Here is a 13,689-nt window from a genome sequence, read left to right as displayed (position 1 = left end):
GACAAATACTCAAAAGAATAAAATTTAATCGAATAATTTAAAAGTCTTCTATTCCCCGAGATAAATCTAATATTCTAATCTACATTTTACGTTAAAATCAATTTTAGATACATAACAGATGGATTATAATTATATTTATATTTATAAGTTTTAACGTTTGAATTGAATAACTTATGACAGATACCATTCCGTTACTTTTTTATAACACGATGAATTCGTTTGCTGTCTTTTTGTAAAGAAACTAGGACAAGAATACGAGTGTGTTTTTAAAAGTTTTCGTAATATGTTACCCGAATACCGGCGTTTGTGTTCGCGTGGGAGTGGACAGGAAGCGGTTTATGGCTGACCACCGGCAATGCGCGGTTCAGAACAAAATCTACCCTAAGATTGCCTATTTTTAGAAAACATACCGGAAAAGCGAGTGTAGACAATTTAAAGCTTCGTTGAATAATTCTCAATGACTCAAGGGTACGAATTTACATAATGTGTAAAAACTTAGGTTGTATTCCAGCTCAATTCGCTCAATAAAGGTTATCTATTTGATATCTATATTCTGTTAATATTATTTATGTATAGACTTTGAAGACATGGAATGAATGAAAATGAAATGACTTTAGATAAACTTGTAACATTGTATTTTTAGGAATTTAGTTAGTTTGTTATTTTAGTTCAAGTTTTAATCTTATACGAATAGCCAAAAAGCATAGAAAAATAGCTTGACGGTTATATTTACCAGCCCACTGATAATTTAAATGAGTTGTAAGTATCACCAAGTGTTGAGAAAGGAAAATATCGTGAGAAAAGCTGCACGTGTCGAATGAAATTCTGCCAAATGTCTAGCCACTTACTCGCATTTGAGCAGAATGGTGGAATAACCTCTTAATCTTCTTTTCAGCAAAGAGTCTTACTTAGCAGATACATTTACATTAACAATCTGTTCAGTTAACTTTTTACTTAAATATCTCTTACCTATTAATGCCTAAGAATAGACTTCTAAATATTTCCTATAAATAAATAACAGTATGAGGCAATAAATATTTCTACTGATGGTCAAAGATCTTTACATATTGAAAGAAAAAGGTTCTAACTACAATATACTTTTTTAACACTAAGGGATGTAAACACCAAAAAATACCCAAGTAATCGTTTTGACGTCTATAGGCGTTAGATATCCCAGAAAATAATAGGTAATAATGATATTTATGGTAAGCTTGTTGGAATGTAATTTGAATATGATATTATTATAATTTCGTATAACACCTATTCAGCATTCTTAGAAAATAAGCTGTTTGTGAGCGGGTTTCCTGGTTAGGCTCAAAAGCAATCGTATTAAATAACAACATTCCGCTGCTCTCGTTCCCGCAAACAATGCGAAATACGAATCTATTATCTTAGGTAACTGTCGCTTCATGAAGCGAAGATAAGTATGTATTTATGATAAGATATAACTTTTATATACTATGGATCTCCCTTACCAGGTTTTTTATTTTTTAAACTATTCCGAGAAATATGTCATAAGTTTGAGTTTTTCCTTAGAGAAGAATTGTGTGGAAATTACTTAATAGATCTAAATTGTAGTCATCGCAGTGCCATTTGAATAATCGTCTTCAACCTTGAAATCCAAGTCCATAAAGTCATAAGTATACTTTGTTAATATTATAAACAATTTATTTCAAAATATTTGACTTTTTTTTTAATTTTTATGTTTCAAAATCGGACTGTTTGAGAATGTATTGAATAATTTAAATATTATTTAGAATACTATAGTTCTCTGTACGACGTGAGCCGCATCTGGTATCAATTCTTACGCACATCGCCATCACACACGATTGAATTACTATGTTTGCGGCTCACCCCCACTCCCTTTCCCGGGAAATGTAAATGAAACGATCGCAATCCTGTTACCGGGACAATGTCTGGCCTTATAGACTATTGCGTTTGTGGCGAATAGAACAATTTTATGCGTATTCGTTGTTTCCGCTCCATTGGTTTTTTATTTTAAGTGTTCGAAATTTAAAAACACGGTTCAATGTATTTGAATTTCATCGTCGAATTTAGTTTTGGCTTGATTTGTGTGTTTTGTTTTGAAACTACCTAAAAAAGTAAAATATGAAATGCACGTAACTTTGTTACTATATATATATATATATATTATATACGATATGTAAATTGCCACTAGCTCAGTGTAAAAAAAATGGTATTTGCGTTCCTGCTTAACAAGACGTACGATGAAACAGAAAAATATATTACTTCTATAACCTAATTTCAACTGACCCATACACACTAACACGCACGCACACGCACGCACACACACACCCGCACACACACACACACACACGCACACGCATATACAGTAACACGCACGAACAATCCCGCACCCACAAAGAAAACAAAAAAAAAATCATACCTCTTAATTATTACCTCTTTTAATTAAATTAATTATTTACCTTTAAACATTTTACATAAGATACGTTCTGTAATACCCAGGCGATAGATCTCTAATGTATTTTAATTATTACCTCTTTTAATTAAATTAATTATTTACCTATAAACATTTTACATAATATACGTTCTGTAATACCCAGGCGATAGATCTCTAATGTATTTTAATTATTTCAGCTATCGGGGAGAGGACTGATTATCCTTAACACAGGCTATTTAATTTAGCCTAGCTAGGATAGCCAGTACTTGACCCGTTTTTCTTTTGATGACCATATTATATTACACATTAAGTCTTTACTCATAGTGCAATCATGTAATAGTTTTATATATGTTTTTTGTGTGAAATAAATAAATAATAATATAGATGTAATGTTTTATCGTCGAAAATTTACTTTGTATAAAATGAACAAACAACTCCTCGGATTAATCAAGGTTATTATAATACGACATTTATGAAACACAGCATATTTTACTTCAAGTTATATGATTTTAGACAGATTAAATATGTCAACATAAATTGTGTTTTAAATACTGTTACGTTAAATCTTGCAATTTTAAACTAGACACAGATTTCAAATAGTTATGTATTATATATAACTTATATTATAAATGCGAAAGTTTGTATAGATGTTTGTAACTCAATCACGCTAGAGCTGCTGAACAGATTCGAATGAAATTTTGCCCAGAGATAGACTATAGTCCGGAATATTACATATGTTACTTTTTATACTAAACACCTTCAAACGAACTGCCCACTCTACCACTAACTAAACTAGTATAATTATAATAAATTTTTCGTGGCATGATCACTTGTCATAAACATACGTGCTATAGTCTAGTACTTGTTTCCAGCTACGCCACTGCCGAACAATGAATTACTGTCATTAAGGACACATGGCTGGCAGTTAATTGATTATCTAAGATGTTGTTATTACCTTATACATATACAAATGTCTATGAATTATGTATGTATATATTCTTCATGTATTAAATAAATATTATCTTTAAACAACCATCATTCGACCGCTAAAAATTGATACTGGTTGTGGCTGGTAATATAAGTTTAATTTTAAATTAATTTTACCACCTGCACCGTTTGAAATTCTACCGAGAAGTACTAACAAGAAACTCAGTAATTACTATATTCTGTCAATTAAATTAAATAGGTTTGTTCATTGAGTGTAGAAATAATTACGTATGCTAATTCAATACAATTAGTTTTTTTTATTTATCCTGTTTGTAAATTAACGAATAGTAACTCCACGCTTTCTTATCATTTATATAATTGTTATTAAATAATGACCTATTAGAGCCCTATAGAGCTGAGATGGCCCAGTGGTCAGAACGCGTGCGACTTAACCGATGATTACGGGTTCAAACCCAGGCAAGCACCACTGAATTTTCATGTGCTTAAGTTGCTCCAAGCATTCTCCTCAAAGAGAGAGGAGGCCTTAGCCCAGCAGTGGGAAATTTACAGGCTGTTAATGTTATGTAATGTCCTATTTATAAATATTAAACATGAAATTTTAATTTATTAATTGGCAAAGCTAAAGGTGTTTGCGGGAATTTATAATAGAGACAAATAACTTGCTTTACAAAGACGGTAATATCTACAAGTATCTATCATACTTATAAAGATGTCTACTATATACTAGTTTATGCCCGCTGCTTTACACGCGTGTTAGAGGTGATCGTAAGTTTTAGGTATATTAAGTAGTCTAGGGGTTCAAGGTAGCTTCATACCAATTTTCATAAATATTCGTTCAGTTGTTTAGCCGTGACAGCGTAACAGATATACAGAGTTACTTTAATATTTATAATATTATTATAGATTAATCAATTAAAAGTTTTGTTAATAACGTGGTTATTAATTTTGACATTAACGCAACGTATGTGTGTCTGTTGCCTCTTCTCGCTTACACCGCTGAACCTATTTAGAGAAAAAATGTTGTAGCGATCCAGTTTGACTCGAGAGGAAGGACAAAAGCTACGTTTTTTAATTCTAGGGGTAGAATAGGGGTAAAATTTTGCGTGCCAGAGGTCAAGTTTTATTAATTTCACAGAGTTATATACCCTGGTTCAGCTCCTTTATCATAATTGGATATATTTTTAAAAATATTTTCCCAATATATATGTAACGAATCGAGCTATAAAATCCTGTGCATGTGAAACAACACGCTGCGCCGGTTTCAATGCACTAAAGATATCTTTATTGCAATCTACGTGAAATACGAGTCCTCATGTCGATATTCAATGAGTAAATCTTTAATTCAAATTGTTTTTACGACGATCAATAAACTTACTCTGGTAGTTTAAAGTAGGATACATAAAAACGTTTGTCAATGAATAAAACATTACGTTTTTTCTTATTACCATTTACGATCTGTTAAGGTCCGGCTATTTCATTAAACTTTATTTTATAGCTGGGGGACGATAGCCAGGACGAGTAAATGGGAAACGGTTTTATATAATTGGTTACCTTTGCGTATCAGGCTTAGTCATCAGTTAGAGAATAAATTTAGACTTATACGTAGACATCATAAAATATTTTTTTATGGTGCTATTGGAAAATGAGGTTTATAGATTTTACTTTTAATCTAATTTCCCCAAAAATACCATTTTGGTGCTTAAGTCTTTCTACAAATTCACTAACAGTTAAAAACAAACCTGGGGTAATTTATAGCACTATTTATAAGTAACTTATTTATTATTGGTTTATATATGAGAACGAAATTCTGAGTTTTTATATGCTTAAGTTGTGGTTATACTGGTTGGTTAGGCTGTGGTTATATCTTGGTACTGCAAAATATTTTGCCACATCTAATGTGGACTTATCAGTGGATATATTATTTACATAAATATGAATTACTATGATATTTATACATATCTTTACTCGTTTATTGTCATAAAAATGAGAGTTTGAGAGATTATATATTCTATTTCGTATTGTGTTTTTAATTCAAATAGGCAATTAAACGAGTGCCTATCTAATGTTAAGTAGTCATCCTTGTCTATCGACACTGATTATATGCGTCAGATCAGAAGTTTGATTTTCTCATAATGGCAATGGCTCACTCACCCTCCAAACACTATTATACTGATAAAAACTATTACTATTTAGCAGTAATTTGTTAGTAGATGGTATTTACACGATAACGCCCTTAACCTCAGGTAACGGTGAAAGAACTTTTTGCTAAGGAAAACGAAATATCAAAATATGACGAATGACTAATTTTAGAATATTATTAATTTGTTGAATCGCAAAGATTCAACTAATTTATGAAGAGGTCTGTCTTGTTTTTTATTATTAAATAAAATACATCACGTACTTAAAAAAACAAGTTTGTATAGACTGGATTAATTAATTATTCTATGTTTAATTTGTAGATGCCATAATAACAGATAAACCCAATTATTTTATTTAAATTTGCCATCTTTTAATCGGACTGTCGATTGGTAGTACTTTATATGAGAAATATCAAGAAAGTTACTTAATATATTTATTAAGACCATAATTAATTATAAGTATGATCGAAGTTTGTAAACATAAATGATATTGATTAATAATTTAGTTAAAAATGGAGCCCAAAAATTTACATAAATATCAGATACAAACTATTAATTATTATTGAATAATTAAAATAAACGTAATTCCCTTTGAATATGTGCATTGGAAAGCTGAAATCGCATCGAAGACAACTGGTTTAAGAATAACATAAAAATGAACCCAACCTGCCCCAACGCTCCATCGGTACCGTTACAATAACTGTTTCTATACAAAGACTTGAATAAAACCTTCTGAAATTAATTTTGTTGTATTAAAAAGCGCATCTCGGTATTTCGTAATATTACAGTTTGTGGAAAAAACATTTCAAATATCAAGACTCATCGTGTATTGTTCAACTACAATAAGATTTATATCGACTTCCATTAAAACATTTTTGTATTTAGTTTATTATATCTGTGACAAAAAATTAAATAACTGAATTACTACATTTAATTTTAAATATAGAATATTATGTCTCTAGCGCATATCAAATTTATAGTTTAATAAATATGTGTTTTTTTTTTAATTGCAGAGTTCGAAGACTTACGAATCTCTTGTAAAAGGATGGCTATTCTTACAATTATTGTTTATTGTTTTGTTTTAATCTATAATTAGGGAAATACAATATTTATTATTTAAATATAGAAATATTTTAAAAACGTTTATATCATGCAAGGAAAATTTTAACGTGAGTGATAATTGTGAAGTTTCCTAGCTATGTTTACGAACGATTACTGTAGTAAAATTTTCGATGATTTGTGATTTATCAAAAATAAAATAAACAATAATTGTATTAAATAAATATATGTATTTATGTTAATACAAAATATACCAGAAATATCCCTGTGTTATATTATTAATTTGCTTCATTGTATTTTTTGTTTTCTCACCCTCAATATAATTACTTATGTTCTTGATTTTAGATTTTAGTAATTTAGTAGCAGCGACATCAAACGAATTTAGTCCGAGATGTGCAGGTTTATTTACGATATTTATTTCCACCGTGAAACACATTATTAAAATACCAATTAGACAAACTCAATGATGCTTGCACAGAAAAGCAGCGAATTTTTTGGATCCACTCATCCACTGGACTATATTTATAAATATGTAGTATGTTCGTGTTTTAAATTTAATTTCCTCAGTATGAGATTAAAAGGGGTAATTATGATGTATAATGGATCAGCCTTTCTAATATTAGAGTCACCCTTGAATGAAAACAGCTTAATTCGCATTTAATATTCAGCGAGAACATTAAAGATATTTACATTAAAGATTTAACGATCTTAAAATTATATTTACGTAGTTTGTACTTTAAATATAATTTGTATTATAAATTATTTTTTAATATGTTAAACGATACAGCTCAGTCTATCCATTAAACCCGTGTTCCTTAACTGAAATTGTACTATTTAGTATTTAAGTGCATAGCTATTTTTTTTTATGAATTTTAAACGTGGAACAGAATTTAATTAATAAAATCAATGATCCCAATGCATGGAAACATATATCCGTGGTGTTTATTATCAAATAAAAAAAAAACACCGTAAATCGTGATTTCATAATCGGACCATTACCTACAAAAGTCCTTTCTAGTTTTGTACAAAATATTGGTTTTATTGAGAGTTGAAACTACCTATAATAACAAAAAGATTTTGTCAATTGTTACTTTATCTACATACAATATAATTATAATTATACAGGATTATTATCGCAAATAGTCACCCCTATTACCTTCTAACGGGAATACGTCGAATTACCAATAACCCTGTATATGCATTTAAAATAAAAATAAATACTATTAGTTTTTACTATGAAATGCAAAATCTTAAAGGATATATTATAAAATACTCCAAATAAGTTTGATCAAGTAACGAAACAAATTAATTTATAACACATATTTTATTAACGTCAGTTAATAAATAAACGAGAAATATAACGTAATTATGTGTAATTCCGCTGCAGTTGTTTTCAACAAGTCCACAAGTCAACAATCTATGTGAGTGACAGAGTAAGGCACCAAAAGCTAGTGCCTTTTGACATCCTTGATGTCGCGCCTACAAAAACGGGAAACTTGTGTTTGCTCAAAGCACCCGCGCATATTCTGGTTCTAAATAATGAGCACCTACTTTTATTACTCACTAACTCTTCTTATATATTTTTTTCCTGTCTGTTTTCACGGCCTAAATACTGAACCTAATTTGCTGAAAGAAAGACATAGACAATGTTTTTTTTCTAAAAATGACCAATCCCTAAAATGCGAGCGAATTATAATGTGTGTATTATCCATAAAATATTTAATTACTTGTTTGATATAATACACTACGCACATGAAACAAAGAAACGTATTTTTTTTGTATAAGATATAAATATTGAGCATTTTGAGGTTTTGGTCATTTCCCAATAATTCTCTCTAAAAGAAAAACCTCACTTTCTGCTGACTTCCCACCCGGATAGCTATCAGGTTATCGTCGATCCCCCTTTGGGCTCGTCGGACCACTGTCTCGTTCGGAGTACAGTGCCGGTTGCGCGGTACTCACGACCTCCTTTCGTGGGCTGCCGCCGCGTCTGGCACTACAAGTCAGCAGATTGAGATGGGATGCGGTCCTTCTTTGCATCCTACCCATGGGGGCAGGTTTGTTTCTTGCCGGATGATGATGGACCGGAGCGTTATTGCTGACTCTGTTGCCGATGTGGTGCTTCAGGATATGGAACTGTTCATTCCATATTCTGCTGTGGCAAGTCCCAGCTCTGGTTTGGTCGTTTCGGCAAAATGGCCTCACGCCGAAAATGGGAACGTTACCATGACTGGGCTAACGCATCGGCGTCTCGTGATGTAAAGACCAGCGCATTCAGAAAGGAATATAACTTTGCCTCTAGGTCCTTCAAAAACGTGATTGCTAAGGCGAAGACGGAGTACATTGGCAGAATTGGCGAGAGACTGGTGCGTCTCCCTTCAGGAACACGTGCGTTCTGGTCTCTCGCAACAGCTGTCTTAGGGAATTTCTGTCAGCCTTCCTTTCCATCTCTGCACAAGGACGGTGAGTCATTGGCCCATACCGCGAAGGAGAAAGCTGATCTCGATATCGAATTCGATTAAATAAAAAAAAAATATTCATATATTTTGATTTAATACGTTTCTATGTTTTTCAAATAAAATTTTTATATAAATTAAATATGATTTATTATGTCTGCATTAAGTATTACTATAACAAGCCATGGTTGATATGTTCCTATGCTCAAGTCAAGAATTCAATGGTCTTATTATTATAATCTCACCTTCTACAAACATATTGTGGTGATTATGGTATATTGTGACCTCCTTGGTCAAGTAGTGTGTACACCGGTTTTCATGGGTACGCTACTCTGAGGTCCCGGGTTCGATTCCCGGCCGAGTCGATGTAGAAAAATTTCATTAAATTTCTATGTTGTCTTGGGTCTGGGTGTTTGTGGTACCGTCGTTACTTCTGATTTTCCATAACACAAGTGCTTTAGCTGCTTACATTGGGATCAGAGTAATGTATGTGATGTTGTCCAATATTTATATTTATATATTTATATAAGTATCGAAGACGTTATTGATTGATTTCTGTTCGACCCGATTATAGAATGTCAGCGAAAAAGACAAACGAGTAGATTGATAACACCGCGATTCGTTTCCGAGAACCTTATCAGCAGCACGAGTGTGTGTGGAACAATGGTTTGATGAAAATAAAAATAGAACCGTTCACACTCGAAACATTGAAAAAATTCTAATAAGCATATTTTTAAATTGGACATCCGTAGCTGAGTTTAGTTACATCGAATATTCTTTAGTAGTAAAATTCTTCTATTTTTAAAGATAAATTTCTTATATTACTATTACTCTGTATTACTTTCAGTTGTTTTGGTTAACAAACCAGATTTTAATTGAAACATCAGAACTTGTTCTTTTATTTAATCTATTATATATAAGGTATCGGCGGTATTGTAATTTTTTTTTTTGAATTTTTGAAGACTGATCTGTCTTAAGAAGGTGTTGTAGCACAATCAAAGCTATGTCCAGTGTCTTTAATGTTGTTAAAAATAATTATTGTTTAAAAAGAATACTAGCAATGCAAAGCACATTCGAAGAATTAATAAAGTTCTTCTTTATTATATAGGACGACAAAATCCCATGTTGCCAGGATATAGACTGTGACCTTTACATCACTACACATTGAGAAAATCAAAGCATATACAAAAGAAATAATTAATTAACAATGAATTTGTTAAAATAAACAAAATTGATTATATATTTAAAAGGCCTTAATTTAGATTTTCTTAAATTGTTTGCAGGCGGAGGAATTGAACGCACTGGTGGGAGATGCGTTCCGAATGGCGTTCGCGTCGCAGCTACAACCCTCCGCACCGCTCTGGGTGAGTTACAAAAAAATATAATTATCAATAAAATTATAGTATTGGAATATCAGGTAGGATAAACTGAGATAACGAGAAATCTATTTTTATTATTATGTTGAACGAATCTATACATGCTTTGTTTGGACATGTAGTGTGCAAATAGTATTTCAATAGGTAGATGTAGAATACGGTAAGCCCGCCAAAAAGCAGTACTCAGTATTGCTGTGTTCCAGTTTGAAGGGAGAGTGAGTCAGTGTAACTACAGACACAAGGGACAAAACATCTTAGTTCCCAAGGTTGGTGGCGCATTAGCGATGTAGTGATGGTTTAGATTTCTTACAGTGCCATTGTCTATGGGCGGCGGTGAACACTTACCATCAAGTGGCCCATTTTCTCGTCCGCCTACTTATATCATAAAAAAACACCACCATCAACCACCAAAGTAAAAATTAAGAAGAGCATAATTCTTTAGAATAAAAAAAAAACAATATATCTTTTCATTGAAATAAGGGCCTTGTTATCTGCAGTTTCAAAAACTAGCAACTAGAAATAAATTGACCAATCCTTGATATAAATCATTCTTTCAAGTATGAGCAATTTCAATACAAAAGAAAATGATATAAAAAATTAAATTGCATAAAAATAAAATCATACAGAATAACTAATGATAGAATTATTACCAGCACTAATAAATGTTATTATAGATCAATAACAACATTGTTAATTCTAACGAATCGCGTTACATAATAACTGTTTTATAACAAGGAAGAGCCTTATTATTTTCAAGACACACCGTGTATTTTTAGAGAATTACGATCCCTAATGATGATATAGTGTGAGTGATGGAGGTCAGTGAGGTTATTAGTGAGATCTAATAGTAGCTTCCGACTTGTATAGTGAATTGGCTTATTTGATTATATTGTAGGTATAAGATTTATTATAGCAATATTATTCAATCTGTGCCTTTGTTTAGGATATAATGGTGTTGTTTTATTTTCTTTTACGAATGATTTAAGGACGATAAGATTTAGTGGGCTTTATTTTACGACAAAAAATATGTAAATACTATAGTTTTAAATATGTAGTTTGGCATATTTCAGATTTGCTGATTCAGTTCATGTGTGTAAGGCGTGTTTGTAATATTTTCGGCCATACCCAGTATTTATTCAAATATCGAATCATGGGCAAATATTTGATTATACTGGCGGGATAACTTTAAGCGGGCTGGTCTCAGTCAGACCATTAGCAGAGCGATACATTTTGTTTCAATTTGGAAGATTAGTAATCCAACATAATTACAGTTAAATAATTGAGCTTAACATATTAGATCCCATTTGGCCGTGTCATCAGATTATTTGTGTATATGTGTTTTTAAATATTCTTAGAAATCAGGTATGAAATTTATTAAAAAATAACATTGAATATACATTATAGCCGAGAGCCGAGATGGCCCAGGGGTTAGAACGCGTGTATCTTAACCGATGACTGCGGGTTCAAACCCAGGCAAGCATAACTGAATTTTCATATGCTTAATTTGTGTTTATAATTAATCTCGTGCTCGGCGGTGAAGGAAAACATCGTGAGGATACCTGCATGTGTCTAATTTCAACGAAATTCTGCCACATGTGTATCCACCAACCCGCATTGGAGCAGCGTGGTGGAATATGCTCCAAACCTTCTCCTCAAAAAGCAGAAGAGGCCTTAGCCCAGCAGTGGGAAATTTACAGGATTTTAATGCAATACAGTACAGAAAATAAATTAAACATACATCAATAGAAAACCGAACTAAACCACGACACAACGGTAACGTTCGTACGACACAAATGTTCACGAGAATCGCTCATTTTGTAACGATTTGCTCTTCTTTCTACTCTCGTTTAAATACCACTAACAATATATCCTATGCAATGAGCTTTTCCATTGACAATGGCTCGACCTAGATCAAAATTGGTTAAAACATCAACATCAACGCGCCCCTACGCTCATAGACCTAGTGTCTAGTACTATAAGTACCATTAAATGGTCCATTATTTCACCAGCTTTTGTAAAAACTGAAGCTGTTTTTTTACGGCCCAAATTAAAATGTACAATTTAAACAAATCATAATAAAACATTAGGAATAATATCCTTATTTGTTACTACCAAGTTTTTACATTCGGAATTAGTAGTAGCAAGTTCCATTCGAATAAAATACATTTTGATATTGACGTAGGTAAATCTTGTTGGATACTTAAATGAAACGAAAATAGCTATTTTTATTACAACTAGATCATGGTTATGCGTTTTAAAATAAATTTTATTCTGAAGGCTATAAATTTTAAATACAATTAATATGTAAATAAGATAGAAATTCAAACGTAACGGTATTTTTTGTAAGCAATTAAAATATACTAAATACTTTACTTCGTTTATTAAATTGAATATAAATTTGTGAAGTTAATGTTCTTGGAACAAGATTACACAGCCTCTTGACAAATTTAAGTCATGGTCTTTTGTTAAAAGTGACGAGTGACAGCCCCAGGACTTATTGTTGTGACAAGACGATTGTGCATAAACATAAGTGCACTCTTATTATATGATAGGAAGGCAAATCGGATATGATCGGAAAGGGATCAGGCGCAGGACCAATGGCTTTAATGGTTTTCCGAGGCACGTAATTGTAAACACACTTAAATACATATAACTAATCTAACTTAGAGCTCGAACCCAGGAACTCAAAACTTGGTCTTCTTTTCATAGTACTACCAAAGAGATCAAAGCTCTTTAATCTTGTTTATACTAGTAAATAAGATTCTACTCATGATGCAATTTACGTTTATTCAAATGGTCACAATATCCGTTATACAATATTGTTGTATAACAATTATATACAACAACAAATCGTGTAATTTATGTTCGATAGATTTATAGCATTGATTCGTTTCGACTCTTATTGCCAGATATTATTTTTACGGTTTTTGTATAATAGTCATCTGTATCAAAGTCGTTGGTCAATTTATGCAGATATAAATCTCTATATATAAGTCATGAACAAGGAGAACAACGCGTTTTAATAAGGGTATAACGTTTAAAATTCAATTTGTTTTGTCGGTATGTATTTTTCTGACATCTCCGACAATCGTCGTCATATTTTAGCCGTTTTACACAAAATCTGAATGAACAATCCACTTAAACCTTCCTCAAGAATCAACCTGTCATAATTTCAAGACTGAATCTGTATTAGTAAAAAGAAAATTTTGTAGTTCATGCATTATGGTGATCAGATAGAAAGCTAGACATTCAGAGCGAAAGACTTTGTTTTATAACTACAAATTACTTCA

The 13,689-nt window shown here is 31.8% G+C and overlaps 2 protein-coding genes across 6 annotated transcripts in view; one reads left to right on the top strand and one right to left on the bottom strand.

Moving 5' to 3' along the window:
* LOC113401172 (large ribosomal subunit protein eL24) overlaps positions 1-13,689 on the bottom strand; it is a 424,188-nt gene that overhangs the window by 261,628 nt on the left and 148,871 nt on the right. The window lies entirely within an intron of this gene.
* LOC113404400 (EGFR adapter protein-like) overlaps positions 1-13,689 on the top strand; it is a 120,113-nt gene that overhangs the window by 90,107 nt on the left and 16,317 nt on the right. For all 5 annotated transcript variants that reach the window (XM_026645277.2, XM_026645278.2, XM_026645276.2 and 2 more), the window contains one exon: positions 10,307-10,387. In XM_026645277.2, the coding sequence (XP_026501062.2) occupies positions 10,307-10,387 (81 nt within the window). The remainder of the gene's footprint in view (positions 1-10,306; positions 10,388-13,689) is intronic.

This window comes from Vanessa tameamea, chromosome 7 (assembly GCF_037043105.1).
Source record: "Vanessa tameamea isolate UH-Manoa-2023 chromosome 7, ilVanTame1 primary haplotype, whole genome shotgun sequence".
NCBI classification, from domain to species: Eukaryota; Metazoa; Arthropoda; class Insecta; order Lepidoptera; family Nymphalidae; genus Vanessa; species Vanessa tameamea.
Note: the sequence above shows the minus strand (reverse complement) of the source record. Positions and strands in the feature narration are given on the sequence as shown.